Genomic DNA, 16,839 nt, shown 5'->3' with positions numbered 1-16,839 from the left:
TGCATAATATATTTGTTTTTGTACATTTGCTATAAAGATCAATTCACTTGGTTAACATACAAAAAAAACAAACAAAAAAAAACCAAAGCATAACAGACACCCGGTTCTATAAAAGCACACCAGTGCACTTCACTGAATATATGCAAACTCAGAATGAGTGGAATTTCTATTTAAAATGCATCCGTAAGGTCTCATTCGCATAATTGATTGGGACCAACCATGGTCCCAAAAGTATCAGTGTTATCTGTGGCAGGGATCACAGATATCTGCGATCAGTCGTAGACAGGTAACCTGTACAAATCAGTGACAGGCTGACAAGCACCATGACTGTTCACATTATTCCACACATCCGAGTGGTTACCTGTAGTTGGGGACAGATGAGCGTCCCTGGGCACAAACTGTCTGCTTCCATGGCTCATCATTTGCCCCAACACATATAACCCACTTGTTGCGTGTGCACACCTGATTTCAGTCAAAGATTTATGCTGATACTTGCTGTACCATGGCTCTAATCAGCCATGTAAATGAGGCCTACGAGTATGCTATACTGCAAGAAAGGGGATAAGTGTGAATAGACCCTACAGGGAGACTGAAGTTGTGCAAGGTTAAATCATACTTGATTTATGTCTATAGCCAAAGAGGTGCTTTTGCAGTGAAATATAGATGAAAAAACCTAGCACTTCGATACATCTGTCCCACTGTGTCTAAACATACAATTCCTGGTATATTCTGGGAAGCCATTCCCACAGTATGAGGAATACAAACCTCTCTAACCCCTTAAATGGCAGTTGGATGACTTCCCTTAAATGACGCAATGTAGAAACAAAAGAAGAAAAAAAAAAAATCAGGCACACTAAATCTCATCTACAAAAAGTGTCTGAAAGAAAAATGACAACCCCTAACCAACCAATCATATTCTTTCCTTCTCTTAACTTTCCAACTGCCAGAATCTGACAAGCTATTACAAGGCTCACTAAGGGTTTACTGCCAACACTGAATTAAATGGTAAAAAAATGTTGCTGGTTTGCCTTCATTGTGCCACCCAGATTATACAAATAAAGTAGAGGATCAGCTGAACCAACCTCAATAATACATTTAAAAGGGATACCATTTAATCACTTCCCTCTTCTTGCTTTATTCAGTTAAGGAAAAAGGTGGACCCACTTACAGAATTGCTAGAGAGAATATGTATATGCTTGAGCCCTTGTTTACACCAATGCGATTTGCCAGGCAATTCTACAGTTCAAAATCGCTTGACAAGTTGCCACCTATTTTTAGCAATGGAATTGGTCAAATTGTTTCGACTCAAGTCTTGAAAAAGGTTACGGCACTACTTTTCTGCAATTTCATTGTGACTTGCATTGACTTATGTTAAATTAAGCCACAATGAAATTGGAGATCCAAATTGCACTGATATGCAGCTTGGAAATCGAGCTGAAGTAGCCGGATTTCAAAGCCACACTGGTGTGAAACAGGGCTTAACATGCATTTTCATGTGTTGAAGTGCAGTGAGCTAAAGGATTAGTTCACCTTCGGATACAGGTTATATATTCCACCCGTTTTTAGGGTGGAACATGTAACACGTTCCCAATGCTTCAGTTGTGTGAACTTATCCTTCAAAAAGGCAAGGGTAGGCAACCTCGGCACTACAGCTATGTTGAAACTAAAAATCCCATCATTCCTCTGCCTCTAGGAGTCATGCCTGTTATCGTCAGGGTCTTGCAATGTCTCATGGGACTTGAAAAAATATATTAGGGAAAAGGGAAGGGGGAAAAAAAGAAAAAACCTACACACAAAAGACCTCAAAGACAAGTGTTGGTTCTGTTTGGACTTTTTAGGCAAAAATGAAAAGTAAAAAACAATATATTCAAAACTATTATTTATTTTTAAAAAGATTTTTTTTTAAAGAATGAAAACAAAACAAGGGGAAACACATCAACAAGTCTTACTTAATATCCTGTCAAGATTTATACAATCTACACAGAGTTTATATTCATTTCCATATAAGTATCCAAAAAAATGTTTTTAAGAGCTTATACATTCATACAAGGAGTAAATAAGACAGGATATCAGGTATGAAACTAAAACTTAAATATGTTGTGGCACTCTACATGTTTCGCGTTTTTGAACGCTTCTTCAGGAGCTTTAACAATTTTCTAAAATATAAAAAATATATCAATCATAACATAAAACATTGCACATACATTTATTTATACAGTCTATCATTATATTAAGATGTTGGAAAAGAAAGGAAAAAAAATAAAATAAAAAATAAAAAAACACCTAAAGGAGGGGAGGGGGGGGGGGAGGGGTAAGGGGTAAGGGGGGTGTTGGGACGGGGTTGTGTGTTGTGAGGACTCTCATGATTTGAAACAATATGGGAACGGATGTGACATTTCAATTTCGTGCATGTAGTGTAGATATTATACTGAATTTACTTACGTTTCTTCATGGGTATGCCCCAAGAGAAATGTACCAAAGGAAGAGGGAAGATAATCAGAGAATGTTTTTCCAAATAAATGGAATAAAGTAACAGGTTTCAATTCAGGAAGACACTGCAATCTATGTATATGCCTGCAGTCTAGCATAGAGGCCCCCAGATACCATGTAGTATGGAGTGGCCAGAGACGGCATAGGAAGGGGTTAAATCGGCTAAAAATTGGCTAAATCGGTTAAATCGTCTAAATTATTGAAAATCTTTTTAGACTCACTTGTTTCACTACCCTTTAATATTAGTGCATTCTTTCACAGTAATTTCTTATATTAAACTTGAATACATTTGCATACGACCATACATAAATTTCCCTACTATCTCCTTTTTCAAACACTCTAAAAAGTATTTTTATTTATTTTACACAGAATACGGGGTATCAGAACCCCTTCCTATGCCGTCTCTGGCCATCCCATACTACATGGTATCTGGGGCCTCTATGCTAGATTGCAGGCATATACATAGATTAAAGTGTCTTCCTGAATTGAAACCTGTTACTTTATTCCATTTATTTGGATAAACATTCTCTGGTTATCTTCCCTCTTCCCTTTGGTACATTTCTCTTGGGGCATACCCATGAAGAAACATAAGTAAATTCAGTATAATATCTACACTACATGCACGAAATTGAAATGTCACATCCGTTCCCATATCGTTTCAAATCATGAGAGTCCTCACAACACACAACCCCCGTCCCAACACCCCCCCCCCCCCCCCCCCCCCCCCCCCTCCACTCCTTTAGGTGTTTTTTTTTTCCCTTTCTTTTCCAACATCTTAATATAATGATACTGTATAATTAAATGTATCTGCAATGTTTTATGTTATGATTGATATATTTTTATATTTTAGAAAATTGTTAAAGCTCCTGAAGAAGAGTTCAAAAACGCGAAACATGTAGAGCGCCACAACATATTTAAGTTTTAGTTTCATACCTGATATCCTGTCTTATTTACTCCTTGTATGAATGTATAAGCTCTTAAAAACATTTTTTTGGATACTTATATGGAAATGAATATAAACTCTGTGTAGATTGTATAAATCTTGACAGGATATTAAGTAAGACTTGATGTGTTTCCCCTTGTTTTGTTTTCATTCTTTAAAAAAAAAAAATGTAAAAATCTTTTTAAAAATAAATAATAGTTTTGAATATATTGTTTTTTACTTTTCATTTTTGCCTAAAAAGTCCAAACAGAACCAACACTTCTCTTTGAGGTCTTTTGTGTGTAGGTTTTTTCTTTTTTTTCCCCCTTCCCTTTTCCCTAATAATATATTTTTTCGAAGTTACGATTAGGACGTGGCAATTGGTTTCTTACTTAGTGTATCCACAGATACCACCCTGTGATAGATACACACCCCTATTTATTGTTCATGGGACTTGAAGTTTCACCCATTCTTTAAGGCCTCATGCACTTTGGACGTTCTGCTATCTGTGCTAGACTCCATTCTTCCTGGCAGAAATGTTTTGGCAGAAAAAAAACAACATTTAAAGCATGTAAACTTGTGTAACGCATTTAGGTGCATGAAGTGCTTGGGGGTTAATTAATTTCATTGGCCAGAATAATAATTTATTCTGGCCACTGAAATGAATTAATGCTCAAGCACTAAAAGTCTAGTGCTTAGGCGGTATAAACAAGTTTAGGTGTGTCAAGAGTTTTTTTTCTGCCAAAACTCTGTTACTCCTGGATGCACTGGCTGTGGGGTTTTTTGTTTCTGTCTCTAAATGTCTATGTGTGCATGGACACAAACGAACATGCGGGGGCATTTCGAGGCAGGGAAAAAAATGCCAAACACCTCTAGGAACAGCATAATAAATGCCCAGTGTGCATAAGGCCTAAAACAGCCATTAATTTAAAATGAATTATCAACGTATAAAAAAACAAAAAACACCTATCCTATTTTTAATAATGCAGCGCACCACAAAGCAGAGTATCTGCATCTGTGCATTGTTCTGTGCTATAGCAAAGGCATCCTTTCTTAACAGCACTTTAACAACCTGACATCCGCACTATGGCCGAATGACAGCCACAGGGCGGATGTTCATTTTTTGGGAGCCCGTCATATGACGCCCTCCCCTGTGCACGCTCCCTTTGCTCGCCTGGGTGATCACCGATCCGAGTAAGGGGCAGATCTCGGCCCCTTACCATGTGATCAGCTGTCAGCCAATGACAGCTGATCACATGATCAAAACAAAAGCTCAGTGGAGGAGAAAAAAAAAGCCAATCACCGGCTTATCTTAAAGGGACATCGGTCCACGAAAAGGAAGAGGCAATTATGCCTAATTTATGCCATTTGAAAGTGCCCACAAGTGCCACCTATCAATGCAGGAGGGGGGTTTAAGTGCCCAGTAAGCAAGTGGTTAAACGTGGGCCAAAATGGTTTATAAAGTCTGAAAACTCTAATAGAAGGGCTGTCTGTGGTTTCTTTAAAAACTGAGGACAGACTCCCACCTGATAATTTTCTGGACAAGTGAGAAATCTAACAAGGATAAAATGAACAGAACAATACTGGGAAAAATCATTAGATAGTTACATAGTAGGTGGGGATGAAAAAAAGACCAACCTATGTGTGTGATTATATGTCAGTATTACATTGTATATCCCTATATGTTGTGGTCAATCCGATGCTTATATAATAGTTTTTTGAAACTATCGCAGCCCCCCACGCTGAGACAACCGCCTGTGGATGGGAATTCCACATCCTTGCCTCTCTTACAGCAAAGAGCAATCTACGTAGTTCAAGGTTAAACCTCTTTTTCTTCTAATTTTAATGAGTGGCCGTGTTTTGTTACACTCCCTTCCCCAAAAAAGTTTTATCCCTATTGTGGGGTCACCAGTACGGTATTTATAAATTGAAATCATATCCCCTCTCAAGCGTCCCTTCTCCAGAGAGAATAAGTTGAGTGCTTGCAATCTTTCTTCATAAATAATATCCTCCAGACTCTATTAGCTTTGTTGCTCTTCTTTGTACTCGCTCCATTTCCAGTACATCCTTTCTGAGGACTGGTGCCCAGAACTGGACCACATATTCCCGGTGCAGCTGGACCAGAGTCTTGTAGAGCGGGAGAATTATTATTTTCATCTCTGGAGTTGATCCCCTTTTTAATGCATGCCAATATTCTGTTTGCTTTGTTAGCAGCAGCTTGGCATTGCATGCCATTGCTGAGCCTATCTACTAGGACCCTCAGGTCCTTTTCCATCTTAGATTCCCCAAGAGGTTCTCCCCCCAGTGTATAGATTGCATTCATATTTTTGCCACCCATTTTAAATTTTTCTACATTAAACCTCATTTGTCATGTAGTTGCCCACCCCATTAATTTGTTCAGATCTTTTTGCAAGGTTTTCACATCCTGCGGAGAAGATATTGCCCTGCTTAGCTTAGTATCAAACACTGCTGTGTATTTATATTGCAGTTAAACTTCAGAACTTACTCGGAGAGTAAAACCAGGACTCACCTTCCATGACCACACATTGACAATCATGTCATGCTGGTATCCCACTGATACAATGTATTTGGAGCTAGGAGAGAAAGCCACACAGGCCACCCCATACTTGTGTTCTTGAAGTTCTGCCACCTGTGTCCTTTCACCCACATCCCAGACCCGTACTGCCGGCATGTGTCCACTCTGCGAACAAAGATAAAACAAAGTTAGGAAAATAATTTTCCTACTGACATACACAATACACTACACTCTCATTAAACCCAAATCATTATAAACGGTCAATGCATGCTATATTACTTAAAGGTTCATACACATTTTTCCACTAGATCATTTGTTTTCTGTAGATTGTAAAAAACTGGTTGATCCTGCTGTTCAGTGTCCCTCAATCCTTCTCAGTGGCCCCACTGCAGCCTGAGATTGTGTAGACCAGCCGTTGCCACACCTAATGAGCGTGCACCTGATTCATTTCCATTTAAAGCTGTTAATTTCTTCTTTTTTCTGTGCAGCCCACATAACTAGAGTCACACATGTGGGAGTACACACAGTGAAAATTTGCAGTCCCTTCCCTTCCTCCTCTTCCATGTCCTCGTATTGAGAAACACTATGGGGGTGGGATATACAATGTTGATTAATGGAGGCTTCACCTCCCTGTTAATTCCAGCACACATACACAGGCTAGAAGGGCATGAAACAGCCTGTGAGTTGCAGAACCTCCTCCAGCTATCTTTATAGTGTGAACATATTGAAAGCTTTGGTCAGTCAATGTAAACTCCACCTACACCATGCTACTGCAAAAAAATAATAAACATTTCCTTTGAAATATAGTACCGTATATATAGTAAAGTATATTTGTACCAAGATATAAAAACACGGTGTTGCTATTTTTTTATTATCTAGTCTGAACTCTAAGCTGTATTTTTTTTATGTCATGTGACCAACAGCACCAATTAATGCTGTGCAGACACAGATTCATAGTCCAGGCATCCTCTTCCGCTATAGAGGATACATCAGCAAAGTACTAGACCCTCCCTCAGATCCTTCCCAGAGGATGGAAAAGACCTGGGAAACATGTGACTGCAGAACAGCAATGATTAAGGTGGTATTAAACCCAAAAATTTTAAATATTGCTGCTTACCAATTATTACTGTAATGGTGGCTCCTGAAGAGCACGCGCTATGCGGTTTTTCTAAAATTAAAGTTGCCTCAACTGCAGTTTGGTTTGGGTGTAATTATCTAAATTGGGCCTCAGCATCAGTTTGACTGGACTGTGAGATGTTCGGCCTGGCTACAAGGGGCGCTGTCTCTTCTGGCAGGCATGGAACTGTGGTCTGGTCAGGCGTTTAAGTTACTCTCTCAGAGCCCGCCCAGTGGGAGTGGCGCTCTCGCTGTGCTTCTGGGAGAGGGTACATGCGGAGGTCACGTGGTTCGGGGTTTCCGGTCCAGTATGATGTGCTGATTACATGGTCCTGGTCTGCCTGACCAGCCCCCAGGAGGGCTGTGGCCTGGGGTGCGGATCCACCCAATTTTAATGTCTTGGAGTTGGCTAGCCCAAGGCAAGGAAACTAAAGGAGGATTCTGAGGTGGTTGGGTGCCGTCTCCGATTCGAGAGAGACCCAGTGTACTTCAAGCATTCCAGGGGAGGATTCTTCAGAAGAACACAACGTACAGGCTGGTTTTCTTAGCAAGAGCCTGGAAGGGCTGAAGTAACCGAGAAAATCCGCTGAAAGATCCAGGTATCCTACAAGTGTTTCAAGTTTAGTTTCCCTACATGTTCTGCAATGTCTGTGGCAAAGACTTTGTTCCTGAGTAAGCACCAAGTTGGCTGCTAGGTTTTGTGAGAGAGGGATTGTCCAACCTGAGTGTTCATCCAGCTGCGATTGGCTATTCTCTGGATGTAGTCAAAGTAAGCAAGTTTTTTAAAGTTTTTTGGATTTTGACCCTAAGAGTACCTGAACTTCCTTTTCCAACCCTCTGATTCCAAGTTGAAAGATTGTTCAATTATCTGAGTTTTGCAAATAAAATCGATTCAAGTGGCTCTATTGTCAGTCTCAAGTTACTGGGCCATCTACCACGGGACATCCCCTAGACGTGCAACAAGGAGAACGGAGGGTAATGGTAAGCCCAAAAATAACCAGCAGCTCCTTTGGGGGTTAGTGCTACATTACAATTGGAGGCTGCATCTTTTTTATTATATTTTTTATTAATTTCCAATACACAAATGTACACATACAAACTTTAAGCCTTTTTTTCCCACTGGTGTTCTGACCAGTAATACAGTACACATCCTGTGTCTTACAGACACCACTCTGGATGAAGGAGCAAAGAGGGTAACTTTGCATAGCAGCATTGTCAGTCTGTGGGGAGTGGAGTGTTGGATGTACTAGCCAATTTTAAAACAGTAACCAATGGAAGCGGAATTCCAGCTAATACTTTATAATTAGTTACAGCAAACAGTTTTTTTCCTTTAGAGATAAAGGTTTTACATAAATAAAAAGAAAGCTCTTGCAGTGTTTAAAAACAGACTTACTAGCTGGATCACCAGAAGAAAATAGAAAGACATTTAAAAAAAGAAAACAAATATAACCATCGCGTTTTAGAATTGCTGCAAGCTGCAATATAATAAAATGTTTGGATTCAAAATGGAAGGAAAGGCCAATTTTTGAAAATGTGCCGACAGGCAGGGTATTTATGACCCTATTGGTCTCTTCTGCCTTCCTGCCCTCCTGCCTGTCAGCTGTCATGAACACTGAGTCACGCATGTGCAGCTCAGTGAACATTTTTGGCCCCAAATTGTGTCACGGCTATGTGACTACCGCGCACATGCGTGGGTGAGACGTCATGGCGGCAAGGCCTATCAAACAGATGAAGGCACGGAACCCAGAAAGAAGACCAGTAAAAGATGGCAGCGCTGGGGGTCCAACTTGATTGATCCCACCGCTGTGCTAGAGGGCACCTTTTGAAAGGTAAGTCAGTCATAACGTACTAATATGCTTTCCATACTAGAAAATATGGCATAACCCCCCTTGTGGGCCCTAAAATGTAAATTATATAGCAGAGCTTACTACTGCTTTACATAAGGTATTGAGATGCTTTTTTAATACTAAGTACAGTGGTACGGTCTTCATATATAAATAGAAGGGATAATGGCAATTAAACATTGTATGTTTAGAATAACTAAAATGTACAGGTCCGCCTGTCAGTTTTTTTCAGGCGGACCTGAATGGACAATCCATGCAGTTCTATGGAGCGACGGATGTCAGTGGTGACATGTCCGCTGACATCCGATCCGCTCAATCCAGATGGATGGAAACCCTATTTTCCATCCGTCTGGCGGATCGGATGGAAACAGACAGGCGGGTTTGTTTTCATCCGATCTCCCCATAGAGGAGAGCGGAGATCTGACAGGTCTATCTCTGCACAGTGAGCGGAGATGGAACTGTCATCCGCCGGCTCAGCAGAGCGATCCCCGCTGAGCAAGTGGAGTCCATGAAAATGGATCCGCATTTGTGAAAGGGGCCTAATGAAATACAGCATTAACATGTAATATTAGGATACTCAAAAACACAGATAGAATAATGTCAAGGAGTAGTATAACTTTTATAAATTGTAAACAAAATACATAAAGTGGTGGAAAAAGGAAGTAGATATTTTATAGGAAAACAAAGACTGCCCTTTTCCATACCTAAATGTGACAGGTAGCCTGACAGACAGACGCAAGTCATTTTGCACCTGGCCGCCCACAGAGATATTACAGGTAAAGAGCAATAAACAGGCGCAGGTGTCATGAAAAGGACATCTGTCTTGTTCAGCTCTGATTCAGCAGATCTATTCACAAATTCCCTGCTAAAAGGAGCAGACCGAGCCACGTAAAAGGACCCTTACAGGTTTAAATAAAAAAAAAAAAGGAAACATAGGATGATGATTTAGTTTATCCATTGCCAACCATTTCCTGCCATAGAGCAGCTCATATGTGGAATAGTTGCATGAACCTTCATTCACCTCTGCAATATCAGGATTCTACTTTGTAAGGAAACAGCATTAACCCCCCTGGCAGTATGATTATTTCAGATTTCAGGTGCTGAAAGCGGTACCATTATTTTGCATGGAAATTTGGCGTTTTATATTGTAGGCCTGTAATTCTTAGAAATAATTCACTTAAATCCATCCAAACAAGAGTCTAATAGACATCCCGGGTATGATAAAATTTGAAATAGGGAATCAAATTATATTATAATATATATGTAAAATAACTAAAAATAATCACAAATAATAATAAAAATTATTCAATAATTTAATCAAATTAAAAACACGGAAATATGCTGAGTTGCAGAATTGTTGCTGTCATTACTTTTAATTCTCCCCGTGAATTACTATCACTAAATTTTGCAAGTGATTCCAATTTATTATCACTGTTTTCTAGCTGGTCTAAAACCACTTTTGATGTAAAACGGACATTTTTTGGTTGCTATGGACAATCTACAGTTTCCTGGCATAAAGAACAGTTTTCATAATATAAAACTGCATGCAGGACACTGGACAAACCACTAGGGTCAAAGGGGATGTGTAATTATTTGATACAGTATACTGTAATCAGTAATATTACAGTATACTGCATCTATACTGTGGTTTTTACTTTTTGAATTTGGCGCTGAACTCCGTCCCCGTACGTCGCAACGCTCGCAGGGAACGGAGCTCGGCACTTGTCACAGATCGAGCGAGACACGGCGGCTCGCTGATCACAGCGGGGAGACATCGCTGGATCCAGCGGACAAGGTAAGTAACCCCTACATGGATCCTGCGATGGGATCCCGAGTCTGGCTCGAGAATACCGCTTATGGTAATGAAATCTCACCCCGAGCCAGACTCGGGAATACCGCCAGGGAGGTTAAAGAAAACTGTACTAATAGAGCCTGAAGACTGTCATGGCTATTCTATTTATGAAAATACTAGCTGCCAGCTGGTCAAGCTGATCCAATAGCTTCAACATTGAGGCACATATCTGAGTATCCAGATCAGGATTTGACTTCACAAATTTTTTAGGTGGCGAATGCTCAACATCTTGAAAGAGGTGAACTTATCCTTTAACATCCTGGTCACACCGATCCCGGCACTGCAATCATGCCACTTCACTTGAAGTAGCAGGATTTCAAGGTAGTACCTAAACTTGCAAAAAGTAGTGCAAGAACTACTTTTAAAATCGGTGCGACTCCGATGGAGTTGGAGTCGCACCAATTTAAATACTTCCACTGCAGACAATAGAGAGTGACTTGCCATGCAATTTGAAACTATCAAATCACATGATAAGTTGTGTGACCAGGGGCTAATGCAGGCACTTCAATATCACCTGTTCATTTTATGTGCCAGCATGTTTAACTGTGGGAATCCAGCTGTGTCATCTTGCAGATTCATAGTCGGGTGCCCACTGCGCATGCGTGAGCCGTGCTGCACATTGAGAATGGTTTCCCATTGAACAGATTGAAAGAGACATCCTCTCTTTTCTCAATGGTTAAGGTGTGTACATTGGGAGATTTTGCCTTCCTCCTGCTCTGGCGACATCCCTTTCACACTGGGGCTGGTGCCTCGGCCGCGATGGAGCTAAAGCACAGCTTTTTGGAAACTAGCAGGGCGCTTTTAACCCAAAAAAAGGAGTTAAAAACTCCAGCTTTGCTGTACTTTTAAAGCGCTGCCCATTCATTCCAATGGGCAGGGGCGTTTTGGGAGCTCTGTATACAGCCGCTTGTAGGACTTTTTTTTCCCATCCCGCAAGCACAGTATGAAAAGTCACACTGGAATGAACGAGAGGCAGTTTTCAGGCGCTTATGTCCCGTACACACGGTCGGAATTTCCAACAGAAAAAACCAGATGGGAGCTTTTCATCGTATATTCCAACCGTGTGTATGCCCCATCAGACTTTTCACGTTGAAAATTCTGAAGGACCTAGAAAGAGAACATGTTCTATATAAGATATTTACCATCATGATATATATTCTCAATTGGTATTTCTATTTTATAGATACAATGTACATATAACCATTCCTGAAGAGAGCATTGCCTCACAAAACGCGTTGAGTTATAGATGCTTGTATATTGTTTTATATCATTCATTAATGTAACATATGTGAATGATGTCCAATATTGTTTTTATCATGTTGTTCTCAAGTCGGCTGGCATTTATGTCTATGTATCCAATATATGATGATGATGATGATGATATACATCTACTATAAAGTGTGACCTTATGTTTACTTTTTTATTACATTTATTGGCCTCACATGCTCAATTCATATAAAGTCCCATGGGCAAAATTCAGTTTTTTTATTTGCAACCAATCACAAGTCCTCTTTCAAACAAGAATTTTAACTGCTTGCTCTGGAGGGATTCCATCCATGTTTTTTGCTCGAGTTTCCAGAGCCCAACTGAATACAGAAGTGGAGACAGGAAGCTGGAGAGGTCAGCTGTAATTTGTGGATGACCACTGGAAGCAGATATAGCTTCTACTTAATGCTGTGTAAGTACCGGGGAATTTCCTGAAGGTTTATTGGCTTGTCGGAGTGGACATATGTCTATACAGATGAAAAAAAAAGCCCAACATCTCGGTTGGACTATAAATAGATGTCCTGCAGAAAACCAAGCAACGACGAGATGGAAAGAAACTGCCAACATCTGTGCAGCCTAATTATGGAGGACAGAACATAGAGGGAAAGATGGTGTGAGCTGCACCAGGACTACTCAAATGGCCTGTTTAGCAAAAGTTAGGCAAAGAGTGTGACTACCAGGTATGCAGTCCAGCATCTTCCTCCAAAAAGGAAGAAGATGTCGTCTTTTGGCGGCAGAGCCATGGTTTCCTAATGATATCAGGGTAATTGTCTATTTCAGTCATGCCGCAGTGTCCCTAAATGACTCCGCTGCTCAATCAGGCATCCAGGCACAGATGGCTTCAGAGCTTTTGTTTAGAGAAAACTGACCCACATGTACTGGAAGCGACTGAACATTTTAGAAGACAGAATGGCATTCCTTCAATGTGAGAAGCTGGGCAAAATGCAACAAATTTACACAAGCGTGGCCTGACGCCTTTTATAATGCATGTAAAATGGACTTCATTCTCACATGAAATCAGAAGGGATCCATTCATTTTTATTTAAAGTGGTTATATGTAGAAATACAGGATCTCACAAAAGTGAGTACACCCCTCACATTTGTGTAAATATTTTATTATATCTTTTCATGTGACAACACTGAAGAAATGACACTTTGCTACAATGTAAAGTCGTGAGTGTACAGCTTGTATAATAGTGTACATTTGCTGTAACCTCAAAATGACTCAACACACAGCCATTAATGTCTAAAACGCTGGAAACAAAAGTCAGTACACCCCTAAGTGAAAATGTCCAAATTGGACCCAAAGTGTCAACATTTTGTGTGGCCACCAATATTTTCCAGCACTGCCTTAACCCTCTTGGGGATGGCGTTCACCAGAGATTCACAGGTTGCCACTGGAGTCCTCTTTCACTCCTCTATGACAACATCACGGAGCTGGTGGATGTTAGAGACCTTGCGCTCCTCCACCTTCTGTTTGAGGATGCCCCACAGATGCTCAATAGGGTTTAGGTCTGGAGACATGCTTGACCAGTCCATTACCTTTACCCTCAGCTTCTTTAGCAAGGCAGTGGTTGTCTTGGAGGGGCGTTTGGGGTTATGTTGGAATACTGCCCTGCGACCCAGTCTCCGAAGGGAGGGGATCGAGCTCTGGTTCAGTATGTTAGAGTGAATGTTGGCATTTATGGTTCACTCAAGCACACATGCAGCCCCAGGCCATGAAACCCCCTCCATCATGCTTGACTATAGGCAAGACACACTTGTCTTTATACTCCTCAACTGGTGCCGCCACACATGCTTGACACCATCTGAAGAACCAAATAAGTTTACCTTGGTCTCATCAGACCACAGGACATGGTTCCAGTTATCCATGTGCTTAGTCTGCTGGTCTTCAGCAAACTGTTTGTGGGCTTTCTTGTGCATCATCTTTAGAAGAGGCTTCCTTCTGGAACAACAGCCATGCAGATCAATTTCTTGCCGTGTGAGGCATATGGTCTGAGCACTGACAGGCTGACCTCCCACCCCTTCAACCACTGCAGCAATGCTGGCAGCACTCATACATCTATTTCCCAAAGACATGCTCTGGATATGATGCTGAGAACATGCACTCAACTTCTTTGATCAACCATGGTGAGGCCTGTTCTGAGTGGAACCTGTCCTGTTAAACCGCTGTATGGTCTTGGCCACCGTGCTGCAGCTCAGTTTCAGGGTCTTGGCAATCTTCTTATAGCCTATGCCAGTGATGGCGAACCTTGGCACTCCAGATGTTTTGGAACTACATTTCCCATGATGCTCATGCACTCTGCAGTGTAGTTGAGCATCATGGGAAATGTAGTTCCAAAACATCTGGGGTGCCAAGGTTCGCCATCACTGGCCTATGCCATCCTTATGTAGAGCAACAATTCTTTTTTTTCAGTTCCTCAGAGCGTTCTTTGCCATGAGGTGCCATGTTGAACTTCCAGTGACCAGTAAGAGAGTGAGAGCGATAAAACCAAATTTAACACGCCTGCTCCCCATTCACACCTGAGACCTTGTAACACTAGTCACATGACACCGGGGAGGGAAAATGGCTAATTGGGCCCAATTTGGACATTTTCTCTTAGGGGGTGTACTCACTTTTGTTGCCAGAGGTTTAGACATTAATGGTGCATGTTCTTCAGGGCAGTGTCTTGAACCCTATGGGGTGCAAGACACTGCCCTGAAGAACGTACACCAAATAAAAAAATAAAATAAAATACAGCATTAAATATACAACCAAAAATGTATTCTATTATAGCTTAACAATCATTATGGTATACCATTTGTTTTACAACCCCTATCATAATAGCCCAAAAAAATGTCATTAGGGTTTAACATTTGGCTACCTTTGACTGGTTCTGATTCAGCAATGTAAACCTGGCTCAAAATGAACCCAGGTATGCTCAGCTCATCTCTACTGTAGACCTATAGTGAATGGAAGGAATCTCTCAATTCACACTACAAAACACATACCTCTCCTGTGACCAAGAATTTTCCATCTGGGGAAAATGCAAGTGCAGTGATTGTTTTCCTGAAATATATACACAAAATAAAATTTTAAAATAGAAAAAATAAATAAATAACAGGTTACATTGTACAACTTAAAAAAACAAAAAATCAAAAAACAAAAAAAAATAAAAAATAAAACATTAAAAAAAGTAGAAAACCTGCAAGTTAGCTATACAGGCACAATCATCCCCAATGCTAGTTCCCTACTGCTCCCTTAGGGTCCATTCACACTTGTGCGAATTATCATGCAATTTTGGACATCAAAGTTGCATTATTATAATTATTCAGGATTTATTTAGCATTACAAGTCGTTCCCGTGTTTTTCAAGGATACCAATTCATATATGCGTGACTTAAAGTGGAGGGCCACCCAAAAAAAAAAAAAAAAAAATATGTAAAAAAATACAATAAAATTTCAAAACAAATTTTTTTTTCACTTACCCGAAACTGCTGTTGCTAGGCAGTCTTCATAATCCGTCTCTGCCTATTTCACGATGCTTCCTCTTTGGTGAGCGGCCCCCGTTGCCTTCTGGGACATGTGTGTGTCCCAGAAAACAATGCGGCCATTCACAAAGTGACGCACGACTCGAGCTTGCGCAGTAGGAAACCCTTTCCCTTTGTTAAGATGGAGGCGCCGGCAGCCAATCCGATGGACGGATCGGCCTCGGGGCGGCCGACATCGCAGGATCGCTGGACAGGTAAGCATCCTTATTAAAAGTCAGCAGCTACAGTGTTTGTAGCTGCTGACTTTTTAAAAAAAATGTATTGGCTGGAACACCTCTTTAAAGTTGCAGAAACTTCAAAGTAGTTCATTCACTACTTTTGGTCTGACTTGCATGCAACTTGAGGGCCATAGACTGCAATGTTAACCCTCCGAAGTTGCATGAAATTCCTACCTGAATGTTATACAATGCAACTTGTGTGCACGAGTTGTCTATTGTCACTGGTAAAAACCAAAGTCATATCCAAGTTGCACCCATCCAAAGTTGCATCAAAGTCGGTGAAACTTTGGAGTCGTAAAAAAAAAAAAAAAAAAAAAAAAATGTGAATGGAACCTTATGCCCACACTGATGGAAAAACCTCTTGGTAGCTTAGAGCCATGGTATCTGTATGCACACAAATCAGGTTAAAAATTTGGAAATCTGGTCAACCATAGTTTATGGTGAAACCGATTCATTTTGCTGTAGCTTATCACAATGTCAGCAATTGAACGTGGTCTACCAATATTTTTGCCATTATTTAGGGTTTATTTATTGAGGTACATGAACCAGCTTAGACTTTACTAGGTAACTGTTGTTTTGGTAATGTTAACAACAAATAGAACCCATTCACAGTTAGGCATTTTAGGTTTGTTTTTACCCCAATGCCTTTTCCTTAAAAGCCAACGGAAATGCAGCAAAATAAATGTCACTGCCATATGATGTGCATTGGAGTGTGTTTTAATATGCGTTGCAATAGACTTTCCATTGCACATCAATGCGTGTCGTTAAACATGTCAGTACACATTACTGTGCATCATTTTCTTAACAATCCAGCCTGAGGTGTAGTCATTTTCTCAATATGCTTTGGCTCTTTTTACTCTCTAATTTCCAAATGGGATATGGGAAGGTAGTTCCAGGATTTGTTTCTGTCCACCTAGTAGTTTTAGGTGTTCCCACCCACCTTTGTGCAATACAAAACCTCCTACTGTACTTTCCAGAAAAAAAATATTTGAAAACCCAACAGGCAGAATGAGACAAACTGACAACCACTTCTAAAGAAAAATTTTAGAGGTGTACCCAATGGAA

The 16,839-nt window shown here is 40.6% G+C and overlaps 1 protein-coding gene across 4 annotated transcripts in view; it reads right to left on the bottom strand.

Annotated features, from left to right (window-relative positions):
• The window catches only part of MAPKBP1 (mitogen-activated protein kinase binding protein 1), a 253,694-nt gene that overhangs the window by 82,823 nt on the left and 154,032 nt on the right, over nucleotides 1–16,839 (bottom strand). For all 4 annotated transcript variants that reach the window (XM_077464526.1, XM_077464529.1, XM_077464528.1 and 1 more), the window contains 2 exons: nucleotides 15,018–15,075; nucleotides 5,943–6,113 (listed from right to left, as the gene is read on the bottom strand). In XM_077464526.1, the coding sequence (XP_077320652.1) occupies nucleotides 5,943–6,113; nucleotides 15,018–15,075 (229 nt within the window). The remainder of the gene's footprint in view (nucleotides 1–5,942; nucleotides 6,114–15,017; nucleotides 15,076–16,839) is intronic.

Source organism: Lithobates pipiens, unplaced genomic scaffold (assembly GCF_037356315.1).
Source record: "Lithobates pipiens isolate NorthernLeopardFrog02 unplaced genomic scaffold, aLitPip1_a1.2 Scaffold_30, whole genome shotgun sequence".
Classification (NCBI taxonomy): Eukaryota; Metazoa; Chordata; class Amphibia; order Anura; family Ranidae; genus Lithobates; species Lithobates pipiens.
Note: the sequence above shows the minus strand (reverse complement) of the source record. Positions and strands in the feature narration are given on the sequence as shown.